This window comes from Pezoporus flaviventris, unplaced genomic scaffold (assembly GCF_033815535.1).
Source record: "Pezoporus flaviventris isolate CSIRO_AGI_PZ_B2104156 unplaced genomic scaffold, CSIRO_AGI_Pfla_v1 ptg000001l, whole genome shotgun sequence".
Classification (NCBI taxonomy): domain Eukaryota; kingdom Metazoa; phylum Chordata; class Aves; order Psittaciformes; family Psittacidae; genus Pezoporus; species Pezoporus flaviventris.
In genome coordinates, this window is record NW_026892549.1 from 22,856,808 (window position 1) to 22,880,135 (window position 23,328).

Sequence of the window (23,328 nt, forward strand, 5' to 3'; positions counted from 1 at the left end):
GGCAGGCAGGGGCACCCCTGCAGGGGAAACATGGGGTCTGTCAGCATTGTGAAACAGAAGTGAAATGCTTGTGTCTTTGATGCCAGAAAGTGCCCCGAGCTCCTGCATAGCTCAGGTTCCTTTACAGGGACCTTTTCCTGGATGTGGCTGTGTAGGGTCAGGGTGGGTGAGGCAAGTGGAAGAAGTGAAGGAAGCTTTGGGCTAGGCAGAGAAAGGGTGGCAGAGCTGCATGGTCCTGCAGCACAAGCAGAAAGAAGCACTCTTGTTCAGCACGGACAGCTGAAGTTAACTTGGGATTTGAAAGGAGAAAAGTAGTTTTTGTGAAGGACAATGTTGTGTTGTGCTTTAGGAGGCCATTTTACCAAAGATGGCGCTGAGCAGCCTCCTTCAGGGTGGGGTATTTTTTTTTTTTCCCCAAGGAGACAGATGAAAAAAAAAATATTTGCTGTGTAATGCCCTACATCAGCCAGGTTATAGGGCATCTTTTAGTACGTGTTTATGATCTAACTAGGAATTAACAGAAGCCAGAAATCAAATGACAATTTTAATAGACTTTAGAACAGAGCGTATGAGTATAAAACACTGGTTTTGTATTTCAAAAGTTGCAGGAAGATAGCCAGTCATTTTAAACAGTCTTCTACAAAACATATGCCAGTAGATTACATAAAAGACACTATATACAATTATAAAAGAGCAGAAACCAATCCTCACTGTAAAAATAATTTAAAACAAAGTATTTCAATTTAAAATATCTCCTATAGCACGAACTAATACATTGTGACATGCAAGTGGAAACAAAACATATTGCATTCTTTAGTGTAGCCAAATAAGAGCTGTATTAAATTTGGACAATGAGATGCAACATGCCAACATTTTTTCATGAATACAGGAGGCTGTTCTTCAATACTTATTAACTGATGTATCTTACGTTCAAAGAACAGCTACTATACATCTGCCAAAATGTAATAAATATTAAAGCAAAGTATAGGAATAATCTATATTGTAGAGTTCATCTGGGCCAATGTTGAAAAAGTGGTTATAGAAAAACGCTGCTTCACTTCCTAATGCACTGTGCAATTTTACAAAATAGTCTGAAGGCTCAGAAACAATCCACACTTGAACATTTGCCACATCCAGTTTTAAGGCAGCCTACTAGCGCTTAGATACACAATGTAGTCATCTGAGTAGCTGCTTTGCTTTTAATCAGCAGGTGAGGCTAGCAGGTATTTTCCCAACCTGAGGCATGAGCTCAGAGCCATGTGCTGCCAGGTTGGGTTGTTAAGCTGTGCTTTAGCCACTCAGCAGGGCAAGCAGAGGCTCTTTGTATTCGAGATAGCTTCTCCTGGCTTAGTTGCATCAATAAGGATAAAGGAAGAGCTTATTTTTTTGTGCCTTCTCACATGCTGGTGGAAACACTATTCTGGACTTGTCCTAGCTTCCACACTGGAGCCTTGGCAATTTAGCAAATGCTGTTTTTAATGCTAGCTGTGCTAAATCTGACTTTTGTGTACAACATGAAAAGCCTCTGCTGTGGGGGATCCATTTTGTTTGAAATGCCAGTGTTACAGTTGCTGTGGAGCCAATGTCAGCATCACTTCCTGCCCACAGGAAGGATTAAACTCAATACCCCAAGCATTTTCACAACGCTTCTTGATCAGCCTAAAACCCATAGGATTTCTCAAGTGCTTTCTGTCCTGTTTCCATTTAACTACCTACTTGCACTTAAGTATGTCTCAAACATACAAAGTAACTGTTAAAGCAAAAAATTAGCTGCCACAGTAGGTCTTAGAAAATGCCAGTGTTTAATGACGGATTAGGCAGGAACTAAAGGTTTAGCAGAAGAGCAAGAGGTTTTAAATAAACCAAACTGTTACAAAGCAAGAGGTGTGAAAATACCATTCTTTGGTCTAAATTAGCTGTTCCCTTTATATTAGTTTTAACATTCCAATGGCTTTTTCAAAACAGTTTAAAAATAATATAAGCTGAAATTCGTTGAGCAAAAATATGTATTATATACATGGATGCCTGATCAGACAGAGGAACTTAAAAGTGAATACAGTGACAGTTGTTCAGGTATTCCTAGTACCTTAAAAAAAAAAAAAAAAAGGAAAAAAGTTAGTGTTGAGCGCGCAGTAATAGAATTTTATTGAAAAAGGTAAAAAACTAAGCATGAAAATCTGGTTTTGTTATTTATAAACACTACATCCTGATGTTTCTGTTGTTCTAAATTCAGACGTAAACATTCATTCTGACATGCCAAAGCTCCTAATGCTGGTGGAAAGTTCCTGTAACCAGTCTATGACCACTTCACAACTTGTTGCTCAGATGGTCAGTCCCTGCAGCCGCAGTTGCATAAGCTGATTCATCAGCTGCCGATTCATCTTGTTCAACTCCTTCTTCCCCGAATCCATGTTCCTCTTCCCTTTCTGGAGCATCCTCATCCTCCATGCCGTTATAAAACTCTTCAATCTCACTCTCATCCTCCACGTCTAAGCTCTGACTACGACAGGAACCACTTTCACTACTACTCCCACAAGAGCTGGAAGATATGATATCATCTTCAGAATCCGAGTATACCTCAGCACCATGGAAAATATAGCGATTTGGTGGTAAAAAGAGATACTGAGTACCTGAAACAGAATTTTGAAAGTCAGTGGAAGGCTAAAAGAAATCATTCGTACAAGATCTTGCAGGCTCCTGGATGGAAGGTACCCACGTTTATTTTTTGACAGTGAAACTTAACTGACAGATTACATGTATTTATTTTGATGTATGTGTATTTACTATAAAGCACAAACCAAATGCTCTACTGGAAGGCTCAGCATTCCTTCTGCCCCCTCCCCTCTGACACAAAAGAACATTTAAACTTCAGTGTTCAGCAGCTCTTTTCACCGGTACATGTATTCACAGCTGGATTTCCTTCACTTGTACCAGAACTGGAACCCAGTGCACGGATTATTTGACAAAGTTTAAAAGCAGCTTTTGCTTTGGAAAGTTGCAGTTTAATACCTGGTTCATCCACACTTACTTCCTAGTGTGGTAACTCCCTATATCAGTTAAGAGGCTGCGTATTGGAAGGCTTTCTTGGAAACTCTAGTTTCCTGCAAAATGTGCCTGGCTCCAGCTGTGAGATTTGCAGTTGATCTATCATGGTTTCATCTTTCAGTTCTACTTCCATAGCAAATTATGATGTAGTGTGACCAGCTTCTGAACATGTGAGAATCAAACTAATTTTTCTGAAAATGCATTTGAAAACCTTGGAAACGGATTTATTTTTTGATACCTACCTTCAGCCTCCTCAACTTTGACCTGTTTAGGGAGTATGTAATCACTGATTATAAAATTAGGAAGTAGAAAAGAATTTCCCATCAGCTTCTCCAAAAGAAACAAATGATAAAATGATGAGTTAGGTAGACGCTTGTCTGAACAAAAATAATAACCACCAAAATCCACTCAAGGGTAACTTATTTATTGCTTTAAAGTAAGTTTAAAATAAACATCTCAGCCAAAAGATGCAAAATACTGAAATGAGTTACCACTTACCATCCAGCCTTTTGCTGATCTGTTCTTTTGCAGATCTGTTTACCCAGCACTTCTTTAAGATTTCATTTTTTTCTTTATTTTCTCCATTGTTAGATCCATTTTGCTTCATAGTTTCAGAGTTCATTAGTTCACTAGTAGGATTTTCAGGGTTTTCTGGCAATGTCTGTGTGTCCTGAAGCTTTTCCTCTATGCAGGCCCCTTTAGTTTCTGAGGCAGGATCACAGTTTTCTACCTTGCATTCGGCTGGGTGTTCTGACGACACCACCAAAGTATCTGGTGGAGTCACTCTTTCTGGTGAACTAGAATCTTCTGAAATGTTTAAAGGGGTAGGCGGTAGCTCAGATGAGGGCATTTCAAGCTCCTTGTGCGTTCGTGGTGGCTTTTCTGTTATTTCTGAAAGTTTTACTGAGTTGTAGCAAAGTTTTGTATATTCACTACCTAGCCTTTGACACAATTCATTAATAATAACATCACAGTCTCCAAGAAGCTCCACATCAAAGTGTAGATGAGGCAAAGGTTCCCTATTAATTAAGATCTGAGGCACTTCATGAGGGATGGAACCTACACATAGAAAAGAGAATGCCAAAGTAGTCACTTCAGTTTTACTTTCAGCAGAGATCTGCTTAGAAAGCTTGATTCCTCAGACCTCCCTTCACTTGCAACAAGACCAAAACAGATCAGGAAGAAGACAAGCAAATCCCAAATTTAACAGCAGCAGTTTGAGGTGCTATGCCTATTGTAGCCTGTCTAAACTTTTTTCCTCACTTTTTTTCCAGTAAAAGGCATTCATCTACTCAGTCATTAAGAAACACACAGAGAAACTTGACTATGCTGATGTTTGGTCAAGTATTAAAAAGATTATTAAAATTAGTACTATAATCTCTTCCAAGAATTATGTTGATTTTGTGCATTCATTTTATGTACTTAGGTGCACATGAAGAACATAGTGCTGGTAAATGACATCCCCTTAATTAGGCAAATATTTCCAGTGGTCGACGCTGTCCAGGGATGCTCAATCCATTTCTGATATTTAGGCTTCACCCACCAGTTTGGTAAACTAGCATCAATTCCTCAGATAACTAACTAATGAAGTCCAGTTCTGGGGCATGGGATGAGCAATGGCTTGTATAATCCCAACTTTCCACTCCTTACGCATTTCCCAGCAGCCTAGCCTCTGCCTCTTGTACAGTGAAGAGGATGTTGATACAAATGCCAGGGATGAAGTACTATTCCCAGTTAATAGGAGATGCTAACACACATCCTTCTAAGGCTTGCAAGTGAAGAGAATTTCTTTAGTACTACTAAGTCTTTCACTCAGTAGGCAAATAGAGCACCTGTATAATGGTATTTTCTCAGCCTTCCCAAAGGTCATTTTTATATATAATGTAACATATATTAGCAGAGATGTTTTTCCATATAATTTTTAAAAGCTAAGGACTCAAATGGTGAGAGAGATGTGTGTGTGTGTATATATATATATATATATATATATATATATATACAGGCTATATAATACCTGCTGTGCATCATTTAATGTTAAGTACTGACTTTAAAATAAGCTATAACTCAGACACCTGATGTACTTGATCTGATTTTTTTTTTTTTGATACTAAATTGGTCTTTAGAGCTGATTCCTTTCTAAATCTTTCAAGTAACTCTGAAAGGATACTGCAAGCAAGGAGAAAACTGAACCAGATCTAAAAATGAAGTAATTTATGTTTTAGGGGAGTAGTTTTTCAGATTATCATTTCATTACCTTGATAGCTGTCTGGAATGTAGAAAAAGCATTTACAGATTGTTACTTTCTGTATTCTCTATTTTGCATTTCAGCTTTACGTAGGCAATCAGTTTTCATCTTGGAAAACCAGATGCTTAATCTAGTTTCTTTACTGAGTGAAGCCAAAAGCATTTCTTAGAGCTCTTAACTCTGAATTTCACTTTTGATCCAAATTTCTGAAAGAAAGTGTTACCAGATAGCCACTTACTTGGAATCAATGCTACTGGTCTTACTTTCAGTGAAGACCCAATGACAATAAGGAGATCAACTTCATTTTTGTCATACTTCATGGCGCGATGGAACTGCTCAGGTAAGTTCTCTCCGAAGAACACTATATCTGGCTTCATGATAGCGAGTGGTTCATCAGGTGGACATCTGGGACATCTAGGTACAACCTGCATTAAACCAGCTTCTATTATTACAGTTCAAGGCTGCACCCTTGAAAACCCCAGATTTTAGCAATTCACAGTCACTTATTTTGGCAAAAGACAGGGAAGTTTCAGTGGTATTTCCTCTTTTCATTTTTCTGCAGATATAGAGACATGTACATTTCTTATTCTAGCCTGCAGCAACTTCAGGAATAAAGAGGGAGTCCTCTTAAATCAAAAGGGAGAAACCATGCAGCTCTTCACCACAGTTCTTATCTGACTACTAAGCCAAAGTCCAGAAGTCATGCTTAGAACCAGTGAGTAATTATCTCCTGTTTGATAGGAATGTATTTTTCTTGGTTTAACTGGGGCAACAGCTTAGATTTCACTGTCAGTTTCCACTGTAGGATCTGATACAAACCCCTCCCCAGTCAAAGAGTATATTGTACAGCTTTACTCTACTTTCTCTCTCTCCACAGAGGTTATGTGTGTTACAGACGAAAAGCACCTACTGTAGCAGCTAGCAAAAAGCATACAGGACAAGAACACAGGGAAGAACTTTTGTTTGGTCTCCATTTTAAATGTTTCCAGTTCCTCTAAAAAGAGAGCAGAACCCTTGCTCACTAAAAAAACAAGAGTCAGGTTTTGTGGAGAAGCAGGCTCCCTTTCCTTCTGAAACCAGAGATTTTAGGACAAGGGGTAACGGGTTAAAACTTAAACAGGGGAAGTTTAGATTGCATATAAGGAAAAAGTTCTTCACTGTAAGGGTGGTGAGGCACTGGAATGGGTTGCCCAGGGAAGTTGTGAATGCTCCATCCCTGCAGGTGTTCAAGGCCAGGTTGGACAGAGCCTTAGGTGGCATGGTTTAGTGTGAGGTGTCCCTGCCTATGGCAGGGGGGTTGGAATGGGATGATCTTTGAAGTCCTTTCCAACCCTAACTATTCTATGATTCTATGATTTTCTAATCTTTGGACCCCCCTTTCAACTCCTTCCTATTTTAAGACTTTTTCAGAGAGAAGAAAGGCAAGAAGGTGAGCAATATATGTACAGACTGAGCAATTTCTCTTTAAAATAGTTCAAGTCTTCTCAACTGCAGTATTAAAATACAATGCCCCAGAATAAATCTAAGGAGCTAAATGTAGTTGCAATCCTACAGCAGTCATCACAAGCAAATCAGTGCTATGTAAAGGTGTAAAAATATGCATGTTACCTACTGTAATATAAGAATATATGACAACTGGTATTTATATGTGTAATAACTCCCTCTTGTAGAGAGAGCATATGCAGAAAAATAACACAGAACGTAGAAAGTTTAAACTGAAGAACTGGTTTACGGATACCTGCACTAGGAAAAAGACGATGCTTTCCAAATGATAAAACATCACAAGGCCTTCCTCTATTGTTAAAGGACCTTTCCCAGAAATGTAAGTCTTCAAACACAGAACCTAATCCTCCTTTGAAGAAAACACTGGGGGACACACAAGGAGCAATTCAGCACAAGAACTAGGAACTGGTCTAGAGGAAACCTTCACCATGTACCTAAGTTAAGAGTCTAGTAACCCCTCACTAAAAGGAAACCAACCAGAATACCACCAAAAGCAGCAGATGGGTAGAATGAATCTTGAACATTTTCCTCATATCTTTATATATTAGAGAGTGCATAACATATAAACAGCTTAAAACTTTTATGAAGCTTTTTACCCTGCTGCCTCTTCTGTTGATGTTAGTGATGCCTTTGCACTTTCAACTGGAAGCTTAACGAGGGAAAATAATTTGCTCTGTCTTAGGAGGAAGGTGAAATGAGGACCTCTAACTTTTGATGTAAAGAGACCAGGTAATATTAACTCTGTTTCCATCATTTCTGACAGGAAGTCCAATGGCTTGTTTCTTAGTAGATCTCTATAGAACAACTGATGTCCCTATCCAAATCATTTGAGTCACTGTAATGGGCCCATAAATGCTTTTCAGCACTACACTGCTCACCAGCTTCTCTGCTAATCCTCAGAAAGGTCCTCAGTAAGAGGGAAGGATCTATTCCAAGAGCTGAAATTGATACCAATAATCTAAAGCTAGATAATTGGCCACTCAATTACCTAGGGTCCTCTTTACCTCCAGAAGCAGCACTCCCCCAAAGCCCCACTGCCTCTGCTCATCTCTAATTTAAACAAAAATGGAATTTCTCACTGACTATTGATGTTATCTATGTATAAAATCTAAGATTAGTAAAGTTTATTTTGGCTTAAGAATATCCAAGAACTGGCGCAAGTTTTCCATTTGCAGGGCCTTTACTTCCTAAATCTGAGACCCTTTCCTTTCACTGTTTCTTGGAGCTACCTAATATAATTAAAAGCAAAGTAAAAATGGTATTTTTGGAAGTGACTGACAACTTTTTTACTCAGAAATTCTATGTGCAATTTATGACTGCTGCTGCTGCTTCTCATCCAAAAGGGTGCAGCAACCCAGAGAAAAAAGCATGCTACTGAGCACAAGCACATCATCTTGCAAGTGGCAAAAGAATGAAGTGCAGCAATAAGAAATTGGTATTATTCTAAACAGATTATTTCAAACAATTCTCAGTCTATAGTATGTTGAAAGGAAATCCTGGCAGAAAGATGTTAGTTAGACTCACTTCCTTGTGAAGCATTTCAGACCATCAGGGGATGGACCAGAGCAAAGGAAAGGTAGTATATTCAAGGGAAAACTAAGGACCTGAGGCCATGTATAACTGAACTTTCAAGAGTGGAGGACAGCGAAGGCTAGAAACTGGCCTGTCTATTAGGACCTAGGTGCCAAAAATATTTTGTGGAAGAGGACTTGTTAGAAAACAAAGCTGTTGAAATGGACAGTGTTTTGTTTCAGGAGTACAGAAAAGGTTTCTTTTTATATCTAGGGAACCAAATTCTATAGTCTAAAGAGGCAAAAGAAAAAGCAACTGCATAGCACTGGTTTGAGAAATGCAGGCTATGGAAAATTATTATTTATTTTTTTTTTCTCCAGAGGAGGAGGAACAGATTTTCTTTCAGTACCTGTGTTTCTCATATTAAATGTTATTTGGCCATTATGAAAATAATTCAGTATTACAGCTAGAGCCTACCCTGGAGACATGTACCTGGCAATAGTACTGTAAGATCAGGCCTGACAGACTGAGTTTAAAAAGATCCTTTGGTCTCCTTCTTACTCCTTTTGGGAGTAAGAACCCTCTGTTCTCACGCAGAGGTATTGCTACAGGCTGCTTCTTTCTGCTTCTCCATGCTTCCATTACAGACCACCAGCAGGGACAGGCCATTGGGGCAGAAGTCTGGTTCAGTAATATGAACATACAATAATTGAAGTGCTGTTGGGAAAAGGAGAGCTGACCACGAACAGTTAAACCAGAAAAGTACAGTATACTTAGAAAAGTCGTTTAGAAATAAAACCCCTAAACTCCAGCCAGCTGGTTTTGAAGGTAAAGGAAAAGCAAATATCTGTAAGATGATAAAAAGTTCTCAAAAATAATATTCTTAACAGAAAAGTAAACCAGACTTCATATTCAGTGTTACAAAGCTTCAGGCTTAGGAGATTTACACATCTTAAAGCTTTAACTCAAACATTTCTTCTGAAAGGCTTTCATCGAGTTCAATTTCAAATGTAATACCTGAAAGATTTACATCCCTTCTGTGTTTCTCATCTAAAGTTGCCACTGTGGACTCTTAAGCATTTATCATAAAACCCCATGAGTCTGTAGAAAGAGTCCCCTTCCGTTTGTATAAAAAAGATCTTTTTGATCAGCAAATCATCACCTCTGTTCCTTCAAAAGAAGGGGAAGAATAGCAAAGAGGGTCTTGCAAAGCCAAAGGTTCATCACTCTGACACAGCAGAACTACCTGCCTTGGACCTGAGGCAATTCACACCCAGATGCAGGGAATCCCAAATATGCAGTAATTCAGAAGTCCTAGAAATCAGTGTCCAGCATCTCATTTGATCCTCTTCCTTGCTCAGAGGCTGGTCTGTAGCTAGCAGTTTCTCCATGTATCATCTACCATTTAAACGTATTTTTAACGTAAGTAAATGGTCAAAGAGCAACCAATGTTCTTAATAGCTAAGAATGCTTTCTCAGTGTGACTGTGAGTTCAAACTAACACAAACCAGGTATAAATCTGACTTTCTACTTACCATTTTAACCTCTACTTTTCTCAAAACGGATTCTTAAGGTTTTGTTCTTCTTTTTCCCATTACCTAATTTTTGCAGTACATTATTTGAGTATACTTCTAAATACTAGAGGAAATGCTGAAATACAGATGGGCACTTTTATGAAATACATGCAAAGATATGTAGCCTTTTAAAAGCAGATCTTTTCAGTGATCCAAGCACGGTGGCTTGGGTTTGGTTGTTTGTTTTTCTTTTGTGTGAGAGAGAATTACTGATTACAAAGCTGCAGTGAGTTAAAGTAAATTTCTTACCTGATTGAAAATATCTCCTCGAACAACTTCACAATCAACTTTGTATTTACAGATCAAGCAGGAAGCTGTTGCAAAGGAACCTGAGGGGAAGAACCCATATGGTAGAAATAAGGATTTTCAGTCATTCAGATTTGGTCTTTCTGGCCAAGCTGTTTTGACACAAAGGCTGTTATGTTGCAGTGCTAAAAAAATCAGTCATTAAAAATTAATGTAAAATTCATGTAAAAGTAGTTCTTTAGATGTTAGTCAGTAGAAATCTTGTTTTAGGAGTACTGATATACCACATGCATGCCAACACAAGTTACACTGCGTCTCTGATTCCCTCAGCCTATGCAAGCATATACAAGCAGAGGAGAACAGAACCTTCCCTTTTCCCCTTTATACAACTAACAGTACCACCAGCAGCTCTGCAAACAGCAGCAGCAGAACAGGAACCCACATGAACTCAAGAAACTAGGGCAAAAAACCTTAAGAATATGCGTTAGTAAATACTTCATTATAGACAACTAAATAGCGCTAGTACTGTTCCTTTCAACGTAAGTGGGAACTTAAAGCTACATTGTTTAAATTGAATACTGTTCTGAACTTAGCTACTGTGTTTATTTGGCAAGACTGTGATAAGTGTGTTGCTCCCTCCAGCCACTTGGTAGCTCTAACTGGCCTGTTTCTGAAGCAGCTAAAAGTGATGCTCGAGTATCTGATAGAGTATTTGCTTCTCTGTCTGTCTAAGGGGAAGCCTTATCAGGTGGCTAACACATATGAAAATACAGTCTGAAGTCATTGTGGCAAACTGGAGTGGTCTTTTGGTGTGCATATGTCCAGGAGAGATAAACCTGTAAGGCCTTTTATCTGTGGAAGGAATAATGCTAGAAGTTCACAGAATAATGATAAATAAAGTAGAAAAAAAAATTACAGATTTTCTCCTAACCATGAAACAAAGGGGAAAAAAAAAGAATTTGGGATTTTTGACCCTGCACTGGAATGCATTACTCATGGAATCATACAGTAGAATTCTGTAGCTGTCCCATTTCTCATGGTGATATGAGGGCAGTAAGAAAGCCCTGTGACTGAATAATGTTCAGGAAGGTACAAAAGTCTGCCTTCAAAAGGAAACTTTTAGAAAGGTAACAATTCAGATGTTGAAAGCTTTGCAGAAGCAAGGAACAGCTAAAAACCTCTGGTACGAAAACTGTATCTGAAGTATTATTTTAGGCCACCAAAACCGAAGAAGTTTTCTGCTCATAACCTACATACAGCAGCCAACCAATACTTAACACTGCTAAATAAAGGGGTTCTGGGGGTAAGTAAGTGTAACTTCAAAATATGTTTTGGGAATATTAGATTTGGTCAAGACAAAGAGAACAAAAGCACAGAAAAACTTGGAGCAGATCATTCAGGAACAACTGGCAGTTCAGGTCTGCCTATCACAGCTGGAATGGAAGGTACACAGCTTCTGAAACACCTGCTCATCATTGTGCAACTCCCAGAACTTGTGGGATTCCAAAGACTACAGGAAGCATGACAGTTACTTGCTCATTGTAATTTGTTCATAGAAATAATTTAGGCCTTTATACAGTGTGTTAAGGACATCTGTCAGGCTAGCAGACCTAATCCTGTCTGAGGCATCTGTTGATACCTACCTGCAACTCTGTGAGATACTTTTCACTGTTAGAAGGACTTGATCAAGAAATTATGCTGCCCTATGCATGAGTTATATAGCTAGCACACTGCCTCTGATTATTCAGCTAAAGCACTAGCAAGGAACGTGATCTAATTCCAGGCGCATTGGTTGAATGCGATAGCCATTTTAAATTCAGAAAAATACATCTAACTAGTAACTTTACTGTACGTCTGCAGTGTGAAATGGGTTCAAAGGTTCATATATGAACTCCCCAATTCATTACAAGGTTCCTTGTAATTTGGCACATTCATTATTAACTTGTCAATGACACAGTTAGACAAAAAAAGATAATAATAAATATAGCAGTATAAACCCTTACATAAAGTTTGTTTCTCAACAGCCACTACCATTAGTCAGCTAGCATTTTTAAAAAAGAGCAGCATAATTGTATGTCAGATAAAGCTTGATGTACTCAAAACAACCTCTGCTAATTTGAAAAGGCCTCAAAATCCGTAGCATGTTTTCAAGAATCTTTCTAATTTAATATCAGCTTATACAGAACATACACTGAAGATGGTCTGAAACCTACTTACTGTAGTGTGCACCTGAAAAAAATGGGAAGCTTGAGTGTGGCAGTGATGTGCAAAACCATAACTATGTGAGAAGTTAATGACAAATACATCATACAGAATGACAACCAAAAGAAAATGTGTACACACTAAGCACAAATGGAAACTAGATTTGGGTTATTCGAGAAGTAGGGTTCTCATGTGTGCTCTTTGGTCCCCACAACAGCACAGCATTTGCTCTGTCTAAAAAAAGGGTACTGACAAATCTGGCAAAGTTAAGCTATGTAGATAAAGAAACCAAGAGAGTTTTTTTCCCCTGGAAAAGGTGGACTTGGACAGACAAGTCTTACAAACATACTAGCGCTGCTTTTAATCAATTTCTTTGCCAGAAGTCTCCTAAATGAACTGAAAGTGCACCTTAACAACCAATTTTCTCTGTGCTTTCCTTAAAACTTAATTCTTGAACTCTTAGCTTGACATTTGCAACTCCTTGGAAATGGAAAGCATATCAAGCAACTAATTACAATACCACATTGAGTGGAATCCATTAATTACAGAATGTGTATGACACTGAAGGTGTAACAAGATGATCTTCAATTCAACTGAATTGGTATTTAGTCCACAATATTTTATACATGAGGTAAAGTCACTGAAGTGTCAGGATATTTTAGGATTTCAATTGACTATAACCTAAATAAAGAATCAGATAACAGCCAAACTCCATTTTATTGACAGTGAGAGGGACCTATGAAAAGACTGATTTCCAGACTATGTTCTCATACTTGAATATAAAGAGGCAACAAATAAACTTTAATAAAACTTAAGGTCTAAGCTTGTGTGAACAGGGTATGGATCTTTATTGATGCATGAAGACCACCATGTATCAGGCATAATTTCTGAAAGAAGTATTTCCACTTAAATCACTTCTGATTTAAATACATGTTACCTAAAAAACCCCAACAAAACAAACAACATTTAAAAAGCAGTATATCTGTTGCCAAGAGATACCAATTCAACAAAAAAAAACCCCAAAACTTCCAATAGTGATTGTCACCTGTACTAGTAAAAATCATTCCTACACATAAAATAAGTGAAACTAAAGCCACTAACCATGACACTGTATTATCCTTTGGATTCCTGCAACCTGTTCCAGTGTGTCTATGTTCTGAGTATAGTTGCGAAGTAGTTTTCCTTCTTTATCCATCAAAGCTATGAACTTGTGACAGAGAGATGGCTGGAACTGTCCTGGATAGATTTCCTAGGGAATTCAGAAGTATATTAGAAAGTGCAAATGGATATACAACTGCAGCAATTCATACAGGCCTAAATATCATCAACAATTGTGCTGGCAGTTTATGTTGTCACTCTGTTTGCGTTTTGCCATCTCTCAGACCCAACTTTTCTTTCAACAGCTAAGCTTCTGATCATGTCAGTATAAACTGGTCCATGCAAATTGGTATTTTGTTCTTCAGACAGCATAAAAGCAAGGTTTAGATCTTTTGGGGGTTTGAGAATTATGAAATAGAAAAGCCATTTTTCCTTTGGTAAGTGTCAAGTAACCTCAGTATTTGTTGTTTGAAATATACATGGTTTAACTGCAGTTGGACAAAAATTTCATTACGAATTTGGATTCTGGTCTCTTGGTTTGGGATAAGAAGTTTTTACTCCTCAGCATTATCAGCAGCCATTCCTAGAAGATGGAAGCCCAGAAAACAGAATGGCATTGGCTATAAAGGGTAGGACAAGTGGTACTTGGACCAGCTTTGCCAATTTAGCCAGTTACAGTAGTAACCATTGGCTTAGTAGAGCAATTCTGCTGTGCCTGATAGATGCTCAACCTCTCTGTTAGGTCAAGGCACAGTAGGTAGGTATATCTAAAGAGCATATGGAAAAAAACGTAGGCATTTTTGTAGAATGATTTGATACTTCCTCACAGTGAACAAGGAGCCTGTCAAAACAAAAATTCAATCTGGGCACCCAGCTGAAAGCTTCTATCTGGAGCTGACCACCCCATGTGGTACCTCTGGTTGCTGTGTGATAAGGAAGACAGCAGCAGCACCACCACCACTCTGTTGCTCAGAAGCACTTATTTAGGGGAGGAACTTGAGTTTCAGAACCTCTCTTTTCCAGTCACTCTGTCACCACTGAACAGCAACTGGGCTGGAGTCCCACCTGCACAAGTGAGGCCTTTTTATGGAAAAAGCACAAGAGTAACTGGCCAAAAGAAAGTCAGCAAGAAGGAAGGTGCTGCCTATCTTTACCAGTAGATACTTAAAGCTGAATCAAACGTCCTAGAACAACAGTGAACTGTTAAATTCATCTTTGTGTCAGCTCTGCCTTCAGCTGTCATACAGCCCAACTATTAACATACTTGTTTTTCCCAAAATATTTCAAGTTCTCATAATTCTGAAACTACATGCATGGGTCTTTGGAGTTAAGATGCGGCAATGATCAACGACTGCTCATTGTGCTAGATTATCTAGATTATAACTAGGGCTACTACACAATTATAGTCAGTTATTCATGTGGTCGTAACAGCTTTTATATCTTAAGTCTGAAGAAGCAAGACGTGTTCTGCCACTGAACTCTGAAAATTTATTTGGCCATTCTTAAAATTAAAAGGAATTAAGACTTCATCAAATCAGACATCAATATTCTAACTAAGCTGATGCACAAAAAAGAAGTAGGAGAAATCATTTTAGTAAAAACCTATCAGCCACACTGGACTATTCTGGTAAAACCTGTGTATCTACAGGCATCAAGTAAGTTGGGGGTTTTTTGTTTGCTCTTTTGGTGGGATTTGCGGTTGGGTTGTTTGTTTTTTTTGTTGTTGGTTGGTTTGTTTGTCAATATTAATATTAAAAAAAAAAACAAACAAACACCAAAACAAAACAGCCAAGGAACTGAGTACATTAATAAGCATCAAAACATATTAGTATCTAGATAGGAGGCTTTCAGAGAAAGCTGAGCAGCTGCAAAATACATTTATTTTTCTCTTTTGATTTTTATAACAGACCAATAGTAAAAATAGCAAGCAAAGGGAAGAAAGTGAGCAAAACTAGTAGTGATTGATTTTCACAAGTCCTTACTGTTCCTGTAGTAATTCCTAAATGTTTTGGTTTTGACTTCTTTTTTTTTTCTCTCCCCCCCCCGAAATACCAGATTAGGTGTCATTATTTTATTGTTGCTACATGTGTCTATAGTTTCTACAATTCTTTGTCTCAGCAATGTACTCCCTGCTTTTTAAACTGTTTAATATCTCTAACATCTTTCTAAAAAACTGCTGTGTTCTCCCTTTCAAGTGAACACAGTCCCTGCAAAAAAGGCTTTAATTCCCTAAGATGTACAGATTCTTGTGACAGCTATAGGAAAACCTGAAACAGGCACTTATTAGTGCATGAAACCGCTTTAGTCCTCTTTACTGTAAATACAGTGATAAAATGTGAAAGTATTGTACAACACTAGAAAGCATGCCACAGGATATCAAATCCTAATGTAGCTTTCCACATTACTCATGTGCTGGCCAAAAATTTCTCATATTCTTTCATTTTTCAGAGAAAGTACCAGCAGCTAAGACTATTAATCACGTAGCTGCAAGTTTTTGTTTATCCTCCCTGAAATTAGAGACATACCATCCAGAATGGTTGTTTATACAATGAACTTGTAACAGGAACGGTAAAAATAACATTAAAAAAGAGTTGCTGATTATTTCTAATAAGGACAGTATGTGGTTGCACCCAATGACTGAAGTAACATGAGGATATAAAATTGGTACGTTAAAAAGACCTGCGCAAGGACAGAGTTCTTACACTACTGAATGAGGTCTCTCATTAAAGTAAATTCAATTTATTAACATATTTTTCTATCTTGCTTATAAAAAAAAAAGACATATATTGTGTTGTTAATAGAATAGCTTTATATCTGATTTATGCATTTTAATACTGTCATCTATCTTCACTGACCAAGAAAAAAACTGTTGGAAAACCATACCTTTGCAAATTTAAAAAATGGCCTGGGATCCTTTCTGAAGTATTCTATATCGAACATTGCTTGAGGATCTGGAAGGTCTGGGAAGTCTACAGCAAGGCGTGCATATATGCCATCTCTTGATCTAAAGTCAGGTATTCCACAAGACACAGACACCTGAAATATATTTTTGCAATCTGAAATAAGCAAAACTACATATTCAGCTATAAAGAGTTGCTGTGATACTAACTATTTGGGAAATCATGTTTCTGTATGCTGACTGTGCTGAAGACTTTAAGAACAAACCCAGTCTGGGTTCTCTTACTTATTTTTGTTTCCCCACTCTTTTTTTATCTTTTTTAACCAATAAAACAATTCTCAAATCCCAAACAGGAAAAAGAGCACAGAAAACCCTGTTAGTACAATCTCACAGGCAGTAATAGGACACTTACTTTTACTACTGGAAGTTTTGTAAGAAGTGAACAAAAATCTAAAATACCATTGTGTTAAATTTAATTAACAGATGTTCGCTGATCTGTTAACTTAGGCTTGGAAAAGGTGGTTGATATATTTTTTTTAACATGCTAACACAGTAACAAAGTAGACTTTTGATAAATAAAACCCTTTTGATAAATATTGTTTATCAGAGCATTGTAGTGGTCAATAAAGACTGAAATTTATCCTCTCAGACTACCCCAAAACGCTAAGGAAAAAGGAGAAACAGGTGTATGATAACAATTATAGAAAGAGCAAGACTGGGTAACAAATAAAACAAGCTGATCTGAATCACTCATCTTTTTTGAATCATGTCACACCCTCTGTGTATGAACAACAGAAGCAAAAAATTACCAACTTTTGTATCATGATCTGGTACACAGGTATAAAGCTGCAAAATGTATAACAGCTGAGAAATGTCCTTCAGTAAAACAGTGAGTAAACTTATTACCATCACAGAGCAGCACATGTGAAAAGTAAGATTTAGTCTACTGAAACCTAATGAGAATCTCCCTTCCCCTTAACTCTTCTTTTTGAGTCCTCTTCTAGTACCTCTAGCTCCATCAGGTATTTTAAGATTCACTGACATTTTGTTTAAAAAAATCATTGCCTTTGTTTCACATGAAAAAAAACAACTAGGGTAGAAAATTTTCTGGAACAGGCAGAAGTGATCTACTTTGCATGGGAACAACTGTATAAGGACTTAAATGCTTTTAAGAATATTTTATTATGAAAGATCTTGTAATTTCCAATTTAAGCTTCGGTCTTGCAGTGTGCATTATCTGTAGTGGACAGCTGTGCCTCCTCTTCTCATCTAGCATAATTATTTGATTATGAACGTCATGAGGTTCACATCACCTGGATGCTGTAAAGCATTGGGTATTTAACCAACTGTCTACATATTCTCTCACTCTTAAGTGTAGCAGTACGTACCCCAGCTCCAGTCAAGACCATTATTTTTTTGCATTCTTGTAAAAGTTTCACAGCATCATCAATAGTATTAATATCTTTTCGTTTTTTTCTTTTTGGTGGTTCTGAAAGAATGTTTATAACAATTTGCCACAGTGTCATATCATCTAGTTCAGGTGGAGGGATTGTTTCTGGTAGCAGGTCTTTCAGAATTGTCCGTGGGTCTGTACCTAACATGAGATGCTGCTGAACAAAAGTGTAGGGACCTAAGAAAAAAAAAAAAAATTAGAATTGAGTCAGGTAGTTCAGATTATTGTATCATTGCTCCATTTATTAACGCTTGCTACTAACATTTTATTAATCCAATTTACTACTTTGCTCATCAAAGCCTCTGCATATTTTGCCCTAAGTGATAGTACAGCTTGGGTTTTTACTCACTATGATGTTAACCCATGAAGGATTTAATGAAAGTCAAGGTAAAAATCCCAGTTCATAGCAAACTTGATGGCTCTTAGAGGTGCACTTATTTAGCAATGAAATTTTCACAGTGTATCTCCATTTTATGGCTTCATTGTTATTCTTTCAACATTTTGTAAGCTATTTACATTAATAAGTTGAACAGACAATAAACATGCATATTATAAAACATCACGCTAAAGAGTCAAGTAGGGCCCACCAATCCATGGAGTTTTGTTGTTCTTTTAGCCATCTAACACTCATGATTTCAGACATAACCTCTTAAAGCCATAAAATCAATCTTTCCAAAAACATTCAAGATTAGAGCAGTAAAACAGGTGAATCTTAAGAAGCTGAACTAAGAGGACTCAAATAGCTATCACTAAGGCTAATAACAGTACATATAAAGAAAACAACTGCTATACATATTTGCCCAAAAGTAACCAATAGTGATCCTGCAATGAGGGATTAGCAAAGACAATTTTTGAATATTGTGTCATCGTAATGTGTTTTCTTGCTACTGGTCCTATCAAGACTAACAAAATAAATGCTGTGGTATAGTCACGCCTGGGTAAGACAAAGACCTGACCCCACTGCACCCTGGAAGCTACTGTCCCACACAGATCACCAGGGACCTGAACAGTTAGCTTGCCTCTGTACAAGGCAAGAACTTTCTACCGAGTTCCTAACTACTATGGTTAACTTATCTACTGCTAGTATGCAATACATATGCAGACTAGTAATTCCCAAACTGATGTAACACTTAGGACAGTGAAGCCCTACAGATTGGCTAAAATTACACACAAATCATCTTCTTGTTCCTTTAAGAATACTAAGTAAATAGGCAAGAAATATGCTAACAGTCATTCAATTTAGTGAGCCTGTGTGTATGCTTTTAATATGGATCACAGCCAGTTTTCTACACAAAAAGACATCGACAGTTTTAATCAAAATACAGCAGGTTTAAAGAGGTTAATTTTTAAACTCTTTAAATAACATGCAGAATACTCAACAACTCTCAGCTGCTCAAAAGCAGTAATTGCCAATTTTTTTTTTTTCAACATAAATCAGTTGGAGAGTGGGAAGAATTAAGTAACTGTTCAAAGGCAAACAGCATCTAATTATATTATTTAGGTTTCTACCTATACGTGGTCTTGGAGTCCAGTCACTAGAACTTGCATGCGAAGCTCTGTCATCTTCATCACTGTCACAAGAGTGAAAACCATTGGCTATGATTTCATCACTAAAAAGGAAGTTATCTGCAAGACAGCACAACAATGTTAGATGGGTTACACTAGAGCTAAATTGCACAGGTATATATTTAAATGCATCACAAACCCTAAAATTGTACATATTTAAATACATCACAAACCCTAAAATTGTATGCTATAAAATCTGATTGCAATGAATTATAAATAAGCAGTTTTGTCACATGGGAAATTTCTGGGGTTTTTTTTGTTTGTTTGGTTTTTTAAACTTTATAGCTATGCTTTCAAGCCTTCAATAGATTTACAGCAGGATTTGCTATCTTAATATTGGGCTTTAGTGGGCTGGATGTTGACCATAGTGAAATTTTCACAAGTGTTGGGCATTAAAGATTTTGTATTTTAGAAAAAATCCAGATGTTTTAAAGGTACAATTAAAAATTATCTTCTCTTACAAATTCTCACTTCAGCTGAGAAACTGGATAAAATGAAAATGCATCACTATTTATAGACCAGTCTATGATTAGGTTTTAAGAGCACAGTGTTTTATAAAAGCCCACAAATACACATTTGGATACAACGAAGTTAGAATTTTGTTAGGTGGTTACCTTGCAGCTGAGCTGCAATAGGTGACCACATATGCACTTTTATGATATTTCAGTTATGACAGAAAATGTGCTACCTTGAACCACCTTCACTTTATCTCATCCAGTTTACTCTGCAGCTGGGTTTGGCTTAGACTACCACAGTTACTTCAGCTCAGCTCATGGCCTTAAGCCAGAGTAACTCAATCTAACTTCATCACGTATCTAGATGGAGGAGCCCAAAGAAGAATGAAATACTTGTCTTACAGCATGCATTACTAAGCTAACATTTAAGGGGAAATCTAAATTTTAACCTGAGCAGCTTATCAGAATTTAGACTACTAAGATTTTTTAATTGGCTTTATTAGAAATAGCAACATCAGCTTAATTTTTTTAAAAGCTAAAATGATGAATAAAGGAGAACAAGTTTCAGTAAGGCTCTCTAAAGCAAAGAATCACTATAATAGTTTTCAACTTCTATTTGAATAAGCCCCTACAATATTTTAACTAGGTTACCTCACTTTACTCTTAAATAAAGAACAGCACAAAAGACCTTTAGTTTTTAGTCTTTTCTGTTGCTGGTATAAACACTTTATTCTGGTTAGAATGAAAAGAGGTGTAGGTCAGAAATTTGCATTTTGTACTTGCTGTCTTGTTCTTCTGAGACCACAGGTATTCACTGACGCTGCTGTTTCTTATTATTAACCTATTCATTTACAGCGTATCAGTTCCATCTCATTATGCACGAAGTCAGTGAACATACTATGCAAAAGGCATTACTAAGAAAAAAGTTGACTGGTACACATCAGTAAGTGTGAAGTGCAAGATTTACTAAAATAATGTTTATGTCTACTGTATAAAGAAACAAAGGTTACAGTGTTAAAGACTCATCACATACAGGTCTGGTTGTCTTGTATTTAAAAAACGCTGTGACAGATACATGCAGGCTAAAACAACAGCTTAAATAGTAACACTCCCTATGTATCCATTTGGTTCTTCAAAGGTCTTAAAGGGAATGCTTGCCAGAACTAAGCAATACACAGCAAAACATGCCTGAGGATCTGAGTAATGAGCAAAACCGCTTCATACAGGGCACTGATAAGAGATCATTAGCTTTACTCTTGGTCTGTTCCAATGAAGTTTTTAAATACCAAGGCTGTCCAAGCTTATCATACAGCTCTGTTCCCTCTGGGATTACTTTTGCACAGGCAAAGAATTTCTGTAGAATTTTAGTATTGAGTTAAAGGTAAAATATCTTCTAACTGCATTCTAGAATAAAATATAAAGACTTTACTAGCAGAATGCAGCATCTCAGATCTTTCGAAGTCCTTCCAAAGCACTAACTTAAAAACCAAAATGAGCAAACCCTATCCATTTCAATAATGCAATGCAAGGTAAGTTCATTTTGATACTGCCCAAACAATATGCTTCTAACATGATCTGCAAAGAAACTCTTTCAGAAGATTATAGTTTAGTTTTGTGCTGCAATCACTGAAATCTTAACTAAAACTGTAACTTGAAGTTATGTAAAAACTTGTTCAAGACCGCTGCTCCTGTGCTTTCTGTGCAAGTCGATTGTGAAAAGGTAACAGAGCTTATGATTGCAACACAGCAAAATAAATGTTTTCAGAAATAAGAGCCAAATCGATCTCCTTCTGTGAAGAAGCATCTCCTTCTCCAAAGCCACCCACAAAAAATAACAGGCTTTGACAAGGACTGACGAGAATTAGAACTGATAGGGTTTAGAAAAATGGATGCAGCAGCTCGCTCGAGTTTGCGTTCCATGTGCGGTTCTGGAGATGTACGGAGCACAACGTATATGCAGGGATCACCCCGCGAGCAGCGCCCACGAGTAGCGGCGCTCTCTCTCCCCCTAGACCGGGTCAGACCAGAGCTAGCCCCGGGGTGCAGCAGGTGAACACCGACCTTCCCTGCGAGCGACACGGCCCCCGGGCCAACGCTAGGCGGGAAAGCCCGGGTGGCTACTGCGGAGAGGCGCCCGCGGGGAGCCCCAGCGCAGAGCCGGCACCAAGTACCAGCGTAAGGTGGAGGGAGCCCGCCGCCGCGGCCGCCGCCTTTCCCGACGTGGGCTGCGCGGCCGGGCCGCTCCCTGACGGCTGCGAGAGGCCGGCCCGCGGCCTGTGCCAGCGGGCCAAGCGGAGGAGGGGAAAGATGGGGTCCTCACCGGGATGCAGGGCCGTCGCTTCGGCCGCCCCGTTTGAACACTGCGCCCGCCTGCAGCCAATGGCCGCCTCCGCCGCGTCTTCGCCGGGCACCGCCTCCGCCCCCTCCCCCCGGCCCCGCTGCCGCGGAGGCGGCTCCGCCCGGGGCAGGCCCCGTAACCCGGCCCTATTGTCCGCGCCGCTCCAGACCGCCGCCACCTCTTCGTCCTGTTCCTCCTCCGTCCGTCCGCCGCCATCGGCGGTAACGGCAGCCGCCTCACCCGGCAGCTCCGCCGCCACAGCGGTGGCGGGCGGCGGCCCCGCGCCCCGGTCCGGGCGTTGGGCGTACGCCGCGCCCCGCCCGCAGCCATCGTCTCCCAAGTCCAGGCGCTGGCGCTTCAGAGCGGGCTCGACGCTCTCGGCCGCGCCGCCGGGGCCGCAGTCGCGCGGACGGAGGAGCGGAATCTCGTCGTCCGCCATCTTGGAGTAGCAACCGCCGCCCCCCTCCCGCCCGGCGCAGCAGCGCAAGCAGCGCCTCCGCCACAGCCCCCTCCCCCACCCCAGGGAGCGATTTAAACCCGGCACGTGACCGCGCCACCGCCCACGCGGGCACCCGCCCCGCGGAGGCAGCAACAACAACAAACCGGATCACGTGAGCGGGACGTAGGGGGCGGGGCGCTGCCGCCGTCACCTGACGCTCGTGCCAGCTCCACCCTCGCGTGGCAGGGTGCTGTGCCTCCCCTTCGTGGCATGGCGGCTTCTCGTCACGTGGCCGCATGTTTCCGTGCTGAGCCTCGCCCACTAGGGGGCAGGGCGGGGCGCCGCAGCCGCTGAGGGAACGTCACGGGCCGGGCCGGGTCTGGGGGCCCCGGCTGTCACCTCGTAGCGCCGCCGCCTTTTCCTTGTTGCAGTATGTTGTTCACTGGCGGGGCAGCTGCAGCCTGCGGAGGGGTGACCGGCTACGGCGGGGAGGGGGAGTCCTGTCCATGTGGAGCTTGTTCGTGACGTCGTTCCCCCACCCCCCACCCCGCACGCTCAGCCCGCAGTGAGCTCCGCTGCTGGGACGCTCCTGACAAATGGCGGTCGCGGCTTGGCCGTGGGTCTCGGTAGTGTTCTTGTCACAAGCTGTTTGAGAACCCTCCGGGCCTCTCTGTCCTGTATTCACAGTATCAGGGAACGCGTCTTCCCGAGGAACAAACGCGTTGCTTGGCGCAGGCTTCAGGCTGTGGAGGC

The 23,328-nt window shown here is 39.7% G+C and overlaps 1 protein-coding gene across 1 annotated transcript; it reads right to left on the reverse strand.

Moving 5' to 3' along the window:
• Positions 1 to 531: 531 nt before the first annotated feature.
• Positions 532 to 22,610, reverse strand: SIRT1 (sirtuin 1). Its single transcript, XM_061448462.1, has 9 exons — positions 22,119 to 22,610; positions 19,287 to 19,403; positions 17,713 to 17,954; positions 16,309 to 16,461; positions 13,429 to 13,576; positions 10,129 to 10,208; positions 5,529 to 5,715; positions 3,544 to 4,104; positions 532 to 2,630 (listed from the first exon to the last, which is right to left on the reverse strand). Exons 1-9 carry the CDS (start codon positions 22,573 to 22,575, stop codon positions 2,308 to 2,310), a joined length of 2,268 nt encoding a protein of 755 aa, XP_061304446.1. The 5' UTR covers positions 22,576 to 22,610; the 3' UTR covers positions 532 to 2,307.
• Positions 22,611 to 23,328: the final 718 nt, after the last annotated feature.